The sequence below is a fragment of the Lycorma delicatula genome, chromosome 1 (genome assembly GCF_047948215.1).
Source record: "Lycorma delicatula isolate Av1 chromosome 1, ASM4794821v1, whole genome shotgun sequence".
Taxonomy (NCBI): domain Eukaryota; kingdom Metazoa; phylum Arthropoda; class Insecta; order Hemiptera; family Fulgoridae; genus Lycorma; species Lycorma delicatula.
The window spans coordinates 29429841-29447472 of NC_134455.1; the positions used below are offsets into that span (position 1 = coordinate 29429841).

Here is a 17632-nt window from a genome sequence, read left to right on the forward strand (position 1 = left end):
AAATATTTTCTGAAACCTCAGAGGATGATTATAAATTTTGATCATTGTTCATAAAACTGCTTAACTCTGAAGTCTGTCCATTGTTTTAATGTTACACACTTTTCTAAAAGTGTATCATAAATCTATGTTTTTTAACTGTTTGCTTTTTTTTTTTTATTTACAGTATCACTGAATTTTAATATGTTGGAAATTTCAAATAGACATGATGATGTTACTAATAGTATAAAAAGCTCATCTTCTGTTACATCTTCTGTTTGTGATGCATCAGAAACTTCTTCAAGACATTCTAAATTGCATTTAGCAGCTGCTGATAGCATCAATTTCAAGAAAGCTGATCGAGATAGTCATAAGAGTTCAAATCCGACATCACAGTTAAAGCAAGGTTTATCACTAGGTTCAGCTGAAAGTATTTCAGTAAACAAATATGCTATACCACAAAAGGGATTTATTTTTACTGATCTTACTGCAGGTATACTTATTGGAATTTATGAAGTTTAAACATGTTTTCTGATAATTATTAGTTATATATGAGTAATAGAACATTCACTTAGAGTCAGATCTTTGTTCATTTAATAATATTAACCTTAAACTCAAATGTTACATTAGTAAAATTAAGAGGGCCTTAAACAAAAATTTACAGCATGCAAAAATAAACAAACTTTTCAAATGTTGCTGATCACTTAATAATTACATACAAATATATAATAATTGTGAATTATGTACAAGTATTAGACAAAAATAATAATAATAATTATAAACTTCAACATTTCAAAAAATTATATTATATTTAGCTAATATAAACATTCACTTATGAATGGATAAATAGCTTTTAAACTATTTAAATATAAAACTCTTGTAATAGTTATAACTACTATTTAATTTTGTTGATCAAGAGTACCAAATCTCTTATCCAATGATTCTACTAGATTACCTGATATTGTATTGCAGTATTTTGTTCTGATATGAATCTATAGATTTGAAAAGTTTATGATATAAATTTGTAGATTATGTTAAGTTTGCTTTTTTGGTATATTCATAAGCGGATTTTAGTAACTACTGATTACAGTAAACTAGACAACATATACAAAAAATAATATAACTTATCACTGCAACTCAGGATACAACAGAGAATGATGCGTCTTCTGTGGGAAGATTATATATATATATATATGAGTTCTGTTCAGAAAATAACCGAACTTTATTGGTTAAGTTATTGATCTCGTTCCTCTTCAAAGTACTCCCCTCCTCTATTCACACTTTTCCCAGCAGTGTTTTCACTTCACAGAGCAGTCCTGCATAGCTTGATTTGAAACAGCCTTTAAGGTGTGACTAATTTGCTTTACTGTCATCAATAATCTCAAAATGGCATCCTTTCATCACTGATTTTAATTTTGGAAGTAAGAAAAAAATTGCCAGGAGCCAGGTCTGTTGAGTAGGGAGGCTGAGGGAGGACAATAATCTGATTTTTGGCACAAAGCTGAGTGTGCGGGTGCATTGTTGTGGTGAAGGAACCATCAATTGTCTTGACTGTGGTCTCTTTTAGAGGATTTTTTCATGTAACCACTGTAAAATGCCTAGATAGTATGCATGTTCTGTATCACCTTGAGGCAAGAATTCAAAATTCACAATTCCATTAAAATCGAAAAACTGGAAGCATCACTTTGACATTGGATGGAGACTGACATGCTTTCTTAGGGGTGGAGATCCTTTGCCAATCCATTGTGATGATTGAACTTTTCTCTTAATGTTGTAGCCATAAACCCAGCTTTTATCTCTTGTTATGATACTTTACATGAATGTTTCATCATTATCGGATTGTTCAAGAAGCTGCCGATAAATGTCTGCTCGATGTTCTTTTTGCTGTTTGGTCATCAAATGAGAAACAAACTTTGCTCCAATTCGATGCATGTTCAATTTTTCATTCAAAGTTCACGGCTTGATCTGGTTGAGATGCTGACTTCTGCAAGTTCTCTGACAGTCAATCGTTGATTTTCTGAACATGGGTGTCATCAGTTGAAGTCGTAGGCCTTCCTGGTTGAGGGTCAGTTTTAAATCATGAAAACCATTTGTAACATTGCGTACGATCCAGAGCATCATCTCTGTAAGTTGTTTCAAAAGTTGAAACATTTCTGTGAAAGTTTACCCCAGTTTCACGCAAAATTTTACATTGTATTGTTGCTCCCAAAAATTGCTACTAATTCTTAAACACATTGCACTCAAATAACGATAACACAAAAACTAAACAAGATATCAACAATCCAAGAACATGTGGTTACAGAGGAGGTTATGCGGAACACAATGCTGCCAATAGGACATCACTAAATATCTCTGTTGGTGCGTAATTAAATTGTTTGGTTACTTTCTTGTAACAGATGTATGTGTGTGTGTGTGTGTGTGTGTGTGTGTGTGTGTGTGTGTGTGTGTGTGTGTGTGTGTGTGTGTGTGTGTGTGTGTGTGTGTGTGTGTGTGTGTGTGTGTGTGTGTGTGTGTGTGTGTGTGTGTGTGTGTGTGTGTGTGTGTGTGTGTGTGTGTGTGTGTGTGTGTGTGTGTGTGTGTGTGTGTGTGTGTGTGTATGGGTCATTCAATAATTAGATAAATGATTTTAGAAAAGTGATTATTTATTTAATGACATTGGTACTTAAAAAATCTTTGAGAGGATCAAACAAAGAATGTGATAAAAAAAATCTTAAATTATGTTATTATGACACTAATATTCTAGGATTATTGCATTGGCCTGAAATTTGCAGCTTTTGAACAGTATTCATTTGGAAAAACAATGACAAATTTTTAATTTGATTGGATCAGTCTCATTTGTAAAATATATTTTACAGATTTATATATGATTATCAGTCTACCAACCATCCTTTAAGCCGATTATTATATGAAGTGATTAATTTTTGTGATAACTGAACCAAAAAAAATTACAATCATTTCAATATTTTTAGATACCTATTACAAAAATAATGACTATTCTGAATTTCTCATTGCTTTCTTCCATAGAAAATAAATTAAAAGCAAAGATATCTAAAACAGGAATATAATAGATAAAAACAATTTTTTTTTTAAATTAAGAGATATTAAAAAAATTAAATCAAGAATATTGCTCTAAAAATTTAAATGTTTGGTACATGAGTTCAGAGGTAATGAAAAAACCATCCACTGATCACACTCACCAGTGCTCACAATACCTCAGGAATTTACAAATTAAACCACTGTAATGGCACATATGAAGCTTGAATTTTTTGTTTTATTCCATTTTGACACTTGAAAATTTCAGGATTCAGTTGTGTTGTATTGGATATGTCGTGGAGCATTGCAACTGACAAAGTGTTGCAACTATCATACAGAGATTATTTATCTGATGTGCTTATTTATACTTTAAATGTATCAGCAATTTAAAAAAAAAAAAATATATATGGCTACAAAGATAGGTTTGAAGTTTCAGTGCTCAGCCTGAAACTTGTGAATCTTGTGTAAAAGTCAAGAATTGTTAGTGACCTGAAAATATATTACAACTGTTGAAACAAACACTTGAGCTACATCCTAGCAGAGGTAACTACTGATATTCTGGTTAACCACTCATCATATGTTCCAGCTTGAAAGTGTTAAAACTCATATATTTGTTTTATTCTATAATTAATTATGGTGAATAAACCATAAACAATGTATATTATAATATTAGTTAATATATTAGAAAATGCATTTGCAGGTACAATGGAGACAGTTTCAGTTTGCCATTTTATGAGTCCATCAGATTTCTACATTCATCGAAAGGGAACTGAGATTGAACTGAGAAAGATGATGTACCAGTTTGATAAAATGCGTTTGAAAAGCAAGAATCATCCTGAAGAAGCTTTGGAAGGTAATTTTATTTTTAATAAACTTAAAATTTCCTTTTGTTATATTCATTACCAGATCTATTTTATTAAAATTTGACCTTTCTAAGATTTACATTATTTCTCTGTACTGTTAAAGTATATTTTTAATTCTATTAATATAATCTCCTAACGATGGGCTCTCACCACTATTATTCATCTGTGCTGTAGAAATGGTAATGAAGGAATGGCTCAAAAAATGCCTCCAAAAGTGAGAATAGGCCGAAAATCAAAACATACTTTTTTTGGTTTCGCCGTTGATTTGGCACTGCTAGCAAATGACATTGACAAAGCTAAATCACAGATATTAGAACTTCAAAACATGGCAAATAAAATTGGTCTCAAAATATCATTTGAAAAGACAGAATTTATGCTCCTAAAACCAACATGACTAAAATAAGTAAACGTAAACGGTAATAAAATCAAAATAGTGACCCAATCTAAATACCTCGGAGAAATAATAACAAACAACTTAACAAAAAAACCTCGATTCAAATAAGAAGAACAAATTAGCTAAAGACCAAAAATAAACCTAGTACAATTACAATAAAATATGCCTATTGGTTAATGCAAAAATGAGATATTATATCACAGTTAAAAAACCAAAAGCCACTTATGCAGCAGAAACACTCTTACTCCTGAACAAACAATCAAAGACAGACAAACTCCAGAAAATCAAAAGAAGAATTGGAAGAGCCTGCATCAATAAAAAATAACAGAAAACAGACAGTGGTGGATTGTGCCCAACATCGTCATGTATAGGAGTTAGAACCCGATACTGATACCATGCATAAGAGGAGACTAGGATTCTTTGGATATATCATGAGGATGCAACATTCAAGACTTCTGAAACAGCTACTACAGTATAACCTCGATCCAAAATACCAAGACAGGATGTAGATGGATCAGAAAAATAAAAGAGGATCTGAAGGAAATTGGCCTTATACCGGAAGACACTATATATAAGATAAAATTAAACAAGAAGATCAAGAACAATAACAGTCGCTTCACACTCACAAGAAAAAACTCACAATACGAACATTTTCAATACTAGAAAGAGCACAAAGATCGGAACGTATGAGAAAGTACTGGGAGGACCACAAGACCCAAACAGTTCCATTGAAGAGACTTTGATAATGGACTGACTAAAGTGATCCTATGCAGTGATAAAAGATAATAATAATAACCTCCTAATACAAGTTATTGAGATAAGACATATATTACCTTAATTTTATCATATTACTTTCAAGATATCCTGCATCCTCAGTCATGATTGAATTAATTTTATTAATGCAGATTTAATAAATATATTAAAAAAATTAACAAAATACTCTATTGTGTTACTAAAATAAAAAAACCTTGTAATGTTTGTTACAGTATTGTAATATTTTAATAAAAACTATATATTAATTTATTATGAGTGCTGATCTGTTGCTGTTTTTATAAGAATGCCTCACTCAAATACTGTCTGGTGGTTTATCAAATTAAAATTCTGTTTGTTTATATGTATATAATATTTTTCTAATATATTTAATTTTTTGTCACTTTTGTTAATTTCTAATATTGCTAAAGTTTTGTCAGTGTCAGAAATAGAATGTTTATTGTTTATTAGATGTACTACCATATTAGATTAACCCAATATATTATTTTTTTAATTTGTATACTATGATTGCTTATTACCATCACAATCATTACATTTAATTTGATAAATTCCACACAGATTGTTTATTTGTGTTTTGATTGTTGTATTTTTATAAATATTATTAATTAAAATAGTAGTATCATATCCATTTTCAACCACTATATGTTTATTTCATTATTTAACTTTTCTCTGCTATTATGTGTGTATTTGATTAATTCACACTATTAGTCATATTTATACAAGGTGCGGCTATTAAATAATTAGACTAATACTGTAAAATATTTTATTCTAAATTTATACTATTTAGTTATTATCCCCTTCAATATACACCCCTTCCTTTATCCCTACAACGTTCCATGCGAATTTTCCATTGTTCAAAACAGTGCTGGAAGTCTTCTGTGAGCTCTTTCATGATGGGTGCCGCTTTTTCTTTCACAGCTTCAATGGTCTTAAATCTTGTTCCTTTTAATGCAGATTTGACCTTGGGGAACAGACAAAAGTCATATGGTGCCAGATCAGGCAGATAAGGCCATTGGTCTAACACTGGGATGTTATACTTTGCTAAAAATGACTGGACAGACAATGAGCCAGTGCATTGTCCTGATGAATTGTTCTTCCACAGTTCGGGTTGTTGTTTTCTTATTTTTTCATGGAGTTGAGCAAAGACCTTGAATAAAAACAAGAATAGTTAACCAACCGACTGATCAGATCAGATTACTAATATTTTTATCCGTTTTTGATGTGGAAGGGCAACCTGGGCGAACATCTTCTCGGCCATCTTGGAAATGCTTAAACCACTCAAAAACCCACGCACATGATAAACATTCATTGCTATATACTTTTTTTAATAAAAGTATATAGCAAAAAACTTTCAGTGCCAGCTTTTCCAAGTTTCATATGAAATTTCAGGACAATTCTTTACTCTAATAAAAACACTTATCATATTTTCCAGCAAAACAAAAAAAAACAGATGCTATCCAAACAAAGGCCAGACTAATATGTCTACAGAAACTGGACTGGCAACAATCGAAAGAGAAGGCTTTACACTACACAGCTGTCGGTCGTGGATTTGACGCATGCATAGTTGTTTTGCAGCAGCATTAGTCTTGTTATTTAATAGTCACACCTCATATAGGTATTAATTTTATGAGACCAAGGGTGATTTGATATGAATTGTTATATTGTTAGAAATAAATTTTCTATATACTGATGTTTCAGTTTGGTTGCCCTTCTTTATTTTGTTATTGACATCTAAATAATGTACTATTCTGTTATTATCTATTTCAACTGAAATGTTCAGCAAAAATGTTCATTATATAAGAATTTAATTTAATATTATTTATAGTTCATTTTTTATTACCAGGTATAATGAGAATGTCTTCAACACACCATCTGCTTGTTAAAACTTTTTGTGTGTGAGAGAGTATGTGTTTATTAGAATCAAATACTCATATAATAACAAAGAAAAGTTAAATAGTGTACTAAACATCATAAAACATATAGTGGTAGAAAATGGATATGATTACTACTTTAATAATATCTGTAAAAAATTAACTATCAACAGAAAATCTTAATTTTATAAACCATCAGACAGTGTTTGAGGGAGACTATCTTAAACAATGATAGCAGTATGTATCAATTGATATGCAATTTTCATTATTTTAGTATTTTTATTTTTTATCTTTATTGCACGCTATTGGAATTATTATTCAATCACCGATAAGCAGTCAATGGAGACAGTTGTGTGTTTCATTCACTCATCCCAGTGCGAGGCTCTCCTGTTATGTTCTGTTGGTACTTGTGTCTCTAACTGCAAATATCCATACCACAAAAAGTCTACTGTTATTTATTTTGCAATTGTCATCGATATCTTCCCAGTTAAAGATGTTGTGTGTTAAATACAAAGTGGTATTTCTCAATAAAAAAAATGAAGCTATTAAATGTAGTGAATGCTAGAATTTGTTCCGTGCTGCTTGTACCAGACTTGAAATTATGGAAAAATTCAAAAGGAAGAATATCAAAACTAAATCAGTGTGCAAGTGTGGTGGGTGTGTTGTATCTGAAGCACAATGTCAATTCAGTAATCAGAATTCAGATTTTAATAAAATTTTGATTTCGCTTTCCGATTTGTGTGATGAACTTACTTCTTTATTCAACAGGAAACTCAAAGATTTCTGCCCAAATCAAAATATTGAATAGAACCTTAAAGAAACAGAAATGCAAGTAAATAAATTATCCATTGAAAACAATGAAGGTGCTAAAAAATGCAATTTTTTATGTCTCGAAATGTCTGACATTCCAGAGACTAAGGGCGAGGACTTAGCAACATCTTGGAATCTGTTGCTCATGCCATTTAAATAGAGTTGAAATATGAAGTGTCTTACTAGCACAGGGTGCCAAATGTGAAGAATTTGAGCTCTATTATCATCAACTTTGTCTCTAGAAAAGTTAAAAATACATGAATCTTGGCTGTGAAGAAGAAAAATGGGTTAAAAACAATTGAAATCAGCCCATGATTGAAGGATAATATTTATATTAATGAATATGTATCTCCTTATTTCAAAACTGTCTTTAGAGCAGTGAGGGATCTCAAGGTGAAGAATAAACTGGCATTCGTATGGATTCGAGATGGGAAAATCTTAATTAGACAGTCAGCAACAGCTCCTGTGAGAAGAATATTCAAAAAAGAAGATCTGCTGGTTTTTGTTGGTTAGTGTAAGCAGTGGATTGTGTGTGCAATGTTTTTTTGTATTATTAGCATAATTGTCTGGCTATATTAAGTGATTTTAGTAATAAATTATGTACTCCGTATCTGAACCATTAGGTTAGCTAATTCTTTTATTACAGTTATTTAAAATTATAAAGTGGACTATATAGTGATAGTAGTAGTAATGGTGTAACAGTGTATGGTGTATCTTATGTGGTATATCTTTGTTATTATTAATATAATATTTTTATCTTTACTATTATAATGATAGTGCTTCATGAACATGATGGCGACAGCTGCACAGTTATTTACCGATTTTATATAATAGATTATTTGATTTTGTTTTTCTTTCTTTTTACTTTTATTATTATGGTTCTTATAAACAATTTTGATAATGAAATTTCTTATACTACTGAGGTTAATGATATCTTTAGCTTTAATCTGGAAAATTATTCTAATGTTAGAAAATTCGTTAATGTATTGCAAATGAACATGCGTAGCTTAAATAGAAATTTTGATGAATTTGCCTAAGTACTTCAAAATGACAATATTAGTTATGATATAATAATTTTAACAGAAACTTAAGTAACTGATCATGACAAATTTAATTATCTAAACAGATACTGTGTATGGATAATGGATAACTTGATGAGCTGTGTATCTGTAACAAATGTAATGGTGTTTGTGTGTTTTTCAATGAAAAACTAAAAGTTAAAAGAATTTAATTTTGAATTACTCAAAGCAAATTCAATCATTTTGACTATTGAGATTCCACAAAGATTCAGGGCTGGCGGTAGACGACTGCCTATGGTGGCAAAATTTAGGAGCAGCAAAACTGCCTGAACTAGAGCCAAAAAAACAAAACTAAATAAAAATTCACAAAAATATATTTTGATTATTTGAATCTAGAAAATAATGTTATTGTGCTAGTTTTGTTTATTGTTTTAAAAGTATATTTAAATTATCTCTGAAAATATAGCGGGTGGCATATTGCTATGCTCATAGGCTGACAGCTGGCTTACTGCACTATTAACTATCCTGAACAACTCTGACAATGTACTGCATACATATATGCATATATAAGTATATGAAGCTATGAGAGATGTTTTCGTAAAGGAATGACTATCTCTGTTCCACCCATTCTATCGGTCTATCTCTCTCACACACAATGTGCACAACTACACGCTGCCCGCTATAGTAGGTACCAGTTTTAGTTTGTAAGTTCATTGTCCATTAGCCTGTTAAAAATGTAAATTTTGTTTTTCAATAAATAAAATTTTTCGTAAATCTGTGTTAGTGTTATTGCCTTAATTAATTTATGTCATTTTTATGGTTAACATGGTTCTTTTATAATTCTGATTTTTTTTTTAAATTAAAGTATTTTTGAAGCTTGGGGGTACAGCATTTTTTGGGTTTGCGTTTGGTGGCAAAAACACTAGGGCTGGTCCTGAAAGATAACTCATATCTGTTGATAGATCACCATCTGCAGTTGTGGATGCATTCCATAACAGTTTGAATGACTCTTTACATAGGGAGAGTGATAGTACTGTCTTAATTAGGAATATGAACATCCATTTAAACTAAAACATAAACAAAGTTTATGGATTTTTCGTTTATCAAATGGCTGCAACTCATATGTAAATAAACCCACAATGGTATAAGAAAATGCCAAATCTTGTATCGATCATAGATTCCTTAAGAATACTAAATTTTATACTGAAGATATATTTTTATCTGATCAATTCTGAAAACTAAGATCTCTGATCATTTTTGCACTGCCCTCCACCTCGGAATGGAAAATAAGGAAAATAACAGTACTAAAGGGCAGTAATTTATTGAAGTACATTATGATATGTTAATACAAAATCTTGCAGTAGAAAAGTGGGAGAATGTTGATGGGTCATGAACAGATGTTGATGATATGCTAAATTCTTTTTTGAATAAACTGACCAATCACATAAAAAATGTAATGCGTAAAAACACAAAACTGTCCTTTAAAAACCTTTCAGTGCCAATTTAAAATCTAAATATAAAAAATACAGAAATGTTTTAGGTGAAGTAATTAAAAAATGAAAACGCAACTATTATAATTTTACAAGCTAAAGGAAATTGTAAAAAGACCTGGGATTTAATAAATGAACTGTTAAATATTAAAAACACAAAAATTATTCTGGAAATAGACCCTGAAATTTTAATGACCATTTTGTTGAAGTAGGTAAGAAAAGTTGTTAAATTTAAATATGTCTGTTATATGCATGACAATCATCAACCAGATGAGGTTATGGCAACTTATATGGTTTTTTTTTCTGTTTCCAACAAATGAAAATGAAATTATCAATAAAATTACTCTTTTCAAAAATAATGCAGCTTCTGGTATTGATGGTTTTAAAAATATACTCTAAAAATCTCTCCATTTATATAGCTAAGCCTATTAAAGAATTAATAAATAAATGTTTTGCCGTAGGTGTTTACCAAATAAATTTAAAATTGCTAATATTATCCCAATGTTCAAGTTGGGAGATAATTATATTACCATCCAATAAGTTTGTTAAAAGATTTATCTAAAGTTGTGGAAAAAATTGTTAAATCACGAGTGACAAAATATTTAAGTAAATTCAACATAATTCATACATAATAAATCATTCACGCATATATTCAATATGGATTTTAACTGAAGAAAAGCATCCAAGATGCGATAAATTACTTATTTGCTCCATATTAAATAACTTATAAAAACTGTAGTAGGTTTTTTAAATCTGGTGAAAGCCTTTGACACCATCCCACATTCAGAGCTGCTACAAAAATTAAATAGTTTGACAATACATGGCTTATTTTATAAATTATTAACAGATTGCAAATACTTAGAATCTACAAAAATACCAGCATAAAGCACTTGACTTAATATGGCCTACCACAGGGATCAGTCTTATTCCCTATCTTAATTTTATTATACATAAATAACTTACTGAAACCAAAAATAAAAAAACTGTGATATAATATCTTTTACTGATGACAATGTCTTGATTTTCACGGGCTCCTCATTGTATGATGTTATAAGATTAGCTGGAGAAGGTGTTAGGGTTGTCAAAGCTGGGTTTGACAAACATCTACTAACCTACTAACTATGCATTCAATAAACTGTAAAAGTTAGCCTTTTACATCTCGGTGTCCCAAACTAGAAAAAATAATTAAAATAAAATATCTTGGTGTCTGGATAAACCCTCACCTTAAATGGCATGTATACATTAACAATATGTGCAAAAGAATTAAACACAATCCTAAAATTCCACCAAATTAGTAAACTAAAAAATAGCAGTATCGCTAGACTTGTGTATTTTATGTATGCCTAGTCGATAATGCAGTGTAGAATTTTTTAATGGGTGGGACAAGAAACATGCACTTTAGTAAATCATATGTGCTTCATAAACACTTAACATATTTATATTGCACTAACAATCTCAGTAGTAATGAATATGAAAAAATCATGAGGATAAACTTCTATCTGGTCTCATTATGGGGAAAAGTCAAATGAGTCCACTAAAAATAAGTGATAAAATAAAAAATGTTTAAAACCCATGAAGCCCTTTTGAGGAAACATATCTGCATCGCCCCTGGTGGCTTGTAACTGTAAAATTAATCTAAGAACCTGCTCTGAGGTGATAACTATGTTATACAGTTAGGTGATATCTATATAATGCAAAGAACTGCAACAAAATCGATCCAGTAGTTTTTGTGGTAAATCGTAACAGACATATACATAGATGCCAGCTTGCGCGTGTGCGTACACATACACACAAAACCACTTTCCCCAAATGCATATACCGTCTCTGTTCACCACCCATTGGTGGCACATTATTTTATATATTAACAAAAATATAAACCTCTTTAATACCAATGATTCATCATATAATCTGAGGCCATCTAATATCACCTTTATAATACCCTGAAATGACGTATTGGTCTGCAGGAGACATTTCATGTATATTTCTGCTAAACTAATAAATCTTATTCCTGCTAAATTTATATATATAGCAGAGTGAACAAAAAACTCCTTAAAGAAATAGATGAGTGGATAATAACAAATAATGTATTTAATTTTTTTTTGTCTTCAGTCATTTGACTGGTTTGATGCAGCTCTCCAAGATTCCCTATCTAGTGCTAGTCGTTTCATTTCGGTATATCCCCTACATCCTGCATCCTTAACAATTTTTTTTACATATTCCAAACGTGGCCTGCCTACACAATTTTTTCCTTCTACCTGTCCTTCCAATATTAAAGCGACTATTCCAGGATATACTAAGGAGTTGATGGCTTATAAGTCTGTCTCTTCTTTTAACTATATTTTTCCAAATGCTTCTTTCTTCATCTATTTGCCGCATACCTCTTCATTTGTCACTTTATCCATCCATCTGATTTTTAAAATTCTCCTATAGCACCACATTTCAAAAGCTCCTAATCTTTTTTTCTCAGATACTCCAATTGTCCAAGTTTCACTTCCATATAAAGCGACACTCCAAACATATACTTTCAAACATCTTTTCCTGACGTTTAAATTAATTTTTGATGTAAACAAATTATATTTCTGGTGAAGGCTCGTTTCGCTTGTGCTATTCAGCATTTTATATCGCTACTGCTTCGCCCATCTTTAGTAATTCTACTTACCAAATAACAAAATTCTTCAACCTCCATAATCTTTCCTCCTCCTATTTTCACATTCAGTGAAATCTTTGTTATTTCTAATACATTTCATTACTTTTGTTTTGATCTTGTTTATTTTCACACGATAGTTCTTGCGTAGGACTTCATCTATGCCATTCATTGTTTCTTCTAAATCCTTTTTACTCTCGGCTAGAATTACTATATCATCAGCAAATCGTAGCATCTTTATCTTTTCACCTTGTACTGTTACTCCGAATCTAAATTGTTCTTTAACATCATTAACTGCTCGTTCCATGTAAAGATTAAAAAGTAACGGGGATAATTATGTACAGGGATATTAGGGGACTCCCTTTCTTATTACAGCTTCTTTCTTATGTTCTTCAATTATTACTGTTGCTGTTTGGTTCCTGTACATGTTAGCAATTGTTCTTCTATCTCTGTATTTGAACCCTAATTTTTTTAAAATGCTGAACATTTTATTCCAGTCTACGTTATCGAATGCCTTTTCTAATTTGTTTATAGTATTTCTTAATTGTCGATAGTTCCTTTTACTTGCTTCATCACTAGCATTCTTATATTTTCTATATTCATCCATCAGGTGCAATATATCGTCTGAAACCCAAGGTTTTCTATCAGTTCTCTTTGTGTCGCCTAAGTTCGCTTCTGCTGATTTAAGAATTTCCTTTTTAACATTCTCCCATTCTTCTTCTGCACTCTCTACCTTATCTTTTTTACTCAGACCTCTTGCGATGTCCTCCTCAAAAATCTTCTTTACCTCCTCTTCCTCAAGCTTCTCTAAATTCCACCGACTCATCTGACACCTTTTCTTCATGTTTTTAAACCCCAATCTACATTTCATTATCACCAAATTATGGTCTTTGCTTAACCATGATATAATCTATCTGATACCTTGCAGTATCGCCTGGCTTTTTCCATGTGTATATTCTTCTATTATGATTTTTAAATTGGGTGTTGGCAATTACTAAATTATACTTTGTGCAAAACTCTATAAGTCGGTCCCCTCTTTCATTCCTTTTGCCCAGCCCGTATTCACCCACTATATTTCCTTCCTTGCCTTTTCCAATGCTTGCATTCCAATCTCCAACTATTATTAAATTTTCATCTCCTTTTACGTGTTTAATTGCTTCATCAATCTCTTCGTATACACACTCTACCTCATCATCATCATGGGCGCTTGTAGGCATATAGACGTTAACAATCGTTGTCGGTTTAGATTTTGATTTTATTCTTATTACAATGATTCTATCGCTATGCGTTTTGAAATACTCTTCTCTCTTCCCTATCTTCTTGTTCATTATGAAACCTACTCCTGCCTGTCCATTATTTGAAGCCGAGTCCTAAAATCACCTTCTTTTTTTTTTTTTACCTATGGGTCTGTATTCAAACAATTTATTCCGCAGAGGATGAGATGAATGTTTTGTAGCGTGTGTGAGAAATGCCATGCCTGACCGGGATTCGAACCCAGGACCTCCGGGTGAAAGGCCGAAACGCTACCACTTCTAAAATCACCTGACCAAAAGTCGCCTTACTCTTCCCACCGAACCTCACTAATTCCTACTACATCCACATTTATCCTATCTATTTCCCTTTTTAAATTTTCTAGCCTACCAACCTTTTTTAAACTTCTAACATTCCACGCTCCGACTTGTAGAATGTTATTTTTTAATTTTCTGGTGACCCCTTTCTTAGTAGTTCGCACCCGGAGATCCAGAGGTTTACCTCTGGAATATTTTACCAAGGAAGGCGCCTCCATCATTGCTGTATGAAAATGCAGAGAGCTACATTTTCTTGGAAAAAAAGTAGCTGTAGTTTTCCATTGCTTTCAGCTGTGCAGTACTCAGAGGACTGAGTGACGTTGATATGGCCGTTTAAAAATTGTCCTGACTCACGCCTTTAACAACTACTAAAAGAGCTGCTGCCCTCTTTCAGGAATCATTCCTTAGTCTGGCTCTCAACAGATAACTCTCCGATGTGGTTGTACCTTCGGCCCAGCTACTCTGTATCACTAAGCACTCAAGCCCCCTCACCAACAGCAAGGTCTCATGATTCATAGAGGAGGAAATAATGTATACAAATCATTATTCTAAACATGTTTTAGCCATTCTGTCTATATGATACATAATTAGTTAATTTTCTAATTCAATGTTTATAATGTTTTGGTTTTTTATATAAAGTGGAGTTAATCATGGAGCTAATCAAAACTAAGAAAGGGAGACCTATAAATAAGGACAAATTTATAATTATAGTCATAATAAAAGGTTAAATCAAATATAAACGGGATTTTATTTTTAAAATAAATTTATTTATTGAAAAAATAAAAGGCAAATATAATTTAGTTTTCTACATAGTTTCCTGCTTTAGAAATACATTTTTTTCTGTAAGAAGGTAGGTTTTTTATCGCAGCATCGTACAATGAAGCTGGTTGCGTCAGGAGCCAATTGCACATGAATCCCTTCCACGCCTTTGTAATCTTCAAATTGTTGCCCACCTAGAGCCTTCTTAAGTGGTCCAAACCAATGAAAATTGCAGGGTATTAGGTCCGGGCTGTAAGGAGGATGATCAAGTTGTGTCCAGTGCATTCTTCTAGTTTTGAGACAGTTAGAGCTGCAGTATAGGGCCTGGCATTGTGGAGGAGGATGGCCTCTCGAGTCGGTTGATCTTGTCTTTTGCAGTGATGTGCACCTTTCACTTCATTCAACAGCACGCAGGATTGATTGTGTGCGTCACTCATGCCAAAAATAAATGAGCAAAGTGCTTCGCCAGTCAAAGTAAACGGTTGAAAGAACCTTGCCAGCTGACAGTCAAGTCTTGGCTTTCACTGGGGCTGCCTCCCCTTCCCCCCGTCACTCAATACTGGCTTGTATTGACTTTCTTTTCTTTTCCTGTTTAGCCTCTGGTAACTTCCGTTAAGATAATTCTTCAGCGGATGAATGAGGATGATGTGTATGAGTGTAGATTAAGTGTAGTCTTGTACATTCTCAGTTCGACCATTCCTGAGATGTGTGGTTAATTGAAACCCAACCACCAAAGAACACCGGTATCCACTATCTAGTATTCAAATCCATGTAAAAATAACTGGCTTTACTAGGACTTGAACGCTGTAACTCTCGACTTCCAAATCAGCTGATTTGGGAAGACGTGTTAACCACTAGACCAACCCGGTGGGTTGGCTTGTTTTGACTGGGGAGTGTAGTAGTGGACCTATGTTTCGTTGCAGGTGACAATCTGACTTAAAAATGTATCACCTTTTGCAAACGTTGCTGTAAGCCTCTGACAGACCTCCAAATGTCTCAACTTCTGATCTGCAGGCAGAAGATGAGGGATTAATCTGGCATACACTGTACAGAACCGTAGGTTGTTTGTGATGATCACTTGACAGCTTCCATAACTTATTCCAACCTTTTCTGCAATTTCGGACACTCACCCATCGATTGTCTACAACAATGTCTCGAACCACATGAATGTTTTTGTTTATAATGCTGTCCGAGGCCAGCGATCATGTTCTTGATTTTTCCACTCATTCTTGACCTTCTTTGAAGTCTTTATGCCAGGCAAACACACGAGTCCTTGACAATGTTTGGTTCCCAAACTTTGCAGTCAATCCCCAGAAAATTTCCATCATTTGAACTCCTTCATGAGGAAGAAATTTTATAATTATGTGTTACACAGTAAAGTAAACCTTTGCTCACACACTGTGAGTGTTACTGATGAATTTGTTGGGAGTGTGGAATGGCCACCTCTCCCCCTCCTAATGACCCCACCCAAGCATACTAGAAGTGTGGGCCCAGTCCAGTCCTACCAATCGTAGATGCTCAGGAAAAAATCTCGTTTATATATGACTTACCCTCATATTAATGCTAAGGTTATTTAGCATTATTTTGTATTATTATTTTATATTGTTACAAAATAGTATTAACAACATAACAGATATAACAATATTTATTTTATTCCAATTTAAACAATATACAAGGTCTGTAATTAAAGTAATGAGACTGGATCAGAAAACATTTTATTTACAATCCAATAGTACATAGACTCTTATCACCTTCAAAATAGGTCCCTTGGGAAGTCGCGCAACGCTTCAAATGATTTTTCCACTCTTCATAGCACTGTTGGAACTCAGAAACCGGAATATCCTTCAGATGGACAGTTAAATATTTTTTATGTTGTCTGCTGTTCGAAAATGGTATCCTTTTACACCTCAAAGGTGTACAGGAACAGGAAAAAGTTGCTGGGACTCTAAGGTGAATAAGGTGGTTGAGGAACTACAGGAATGTTTTTCTTTGCCAAAAACTCATTAATTGAGAGTGCAGTGTGACAAGGTACATTGTCATGATGCAGCATCCAGTTGTTTTTGATGGCTGGTCTCACATGTGCAACTCTACTCCTTAGTCTTTCAAGAATTTCCTGGTTAACATATTGAGAAAAATAAAAGTCTTACAGTCTGCCCTGTAGGCAAAAACAACTTATGGACAATGCCATTACTATCGAAGAAACAAATTAGCAGGGTTTTGTTTTTTGATTTGCTCATTTTTGCTTTTTTGGGACGTGGTGAGTTTGAAGTGTGCCACTCCTGGCTATGGCGTTTTGTTTCTGTGTCATACTCAAATATTCAAGATTCTTCATCAATAATAACTTTTTATAGAAAATCAGGATCAATTTCAATTCGCCTAAAAGATTATGGCACACTTCCACCCTGTTGTTTTTCTATTAGTGAGGTTTTTGGGA

General features: G+C 32.6%; 1 protein-coding gene across 1 annotated transcript in view; it reads left to right on the forward strand.

Annotated features, from left to right (window-relative positions):
* Positions 1-17632, forward strand: part of qin (tudor domain-containing protein qin) — a 435556-nt gene that overhangs the window by 268120 nt on the left and 149804 nt on the right. Inside the window, exons 10-11 of the mRNA XM_075382212.1 lie at positions 164-469; positions 3710-3862. Coding sequence (XP_075238327.1) covers positions 164-469; positions 3710-3862 — 459 coding nt within the window. The remainder of the gene's footprint in view (positions 1-163; positions 470-3709; positions 3863-17632) is intronic.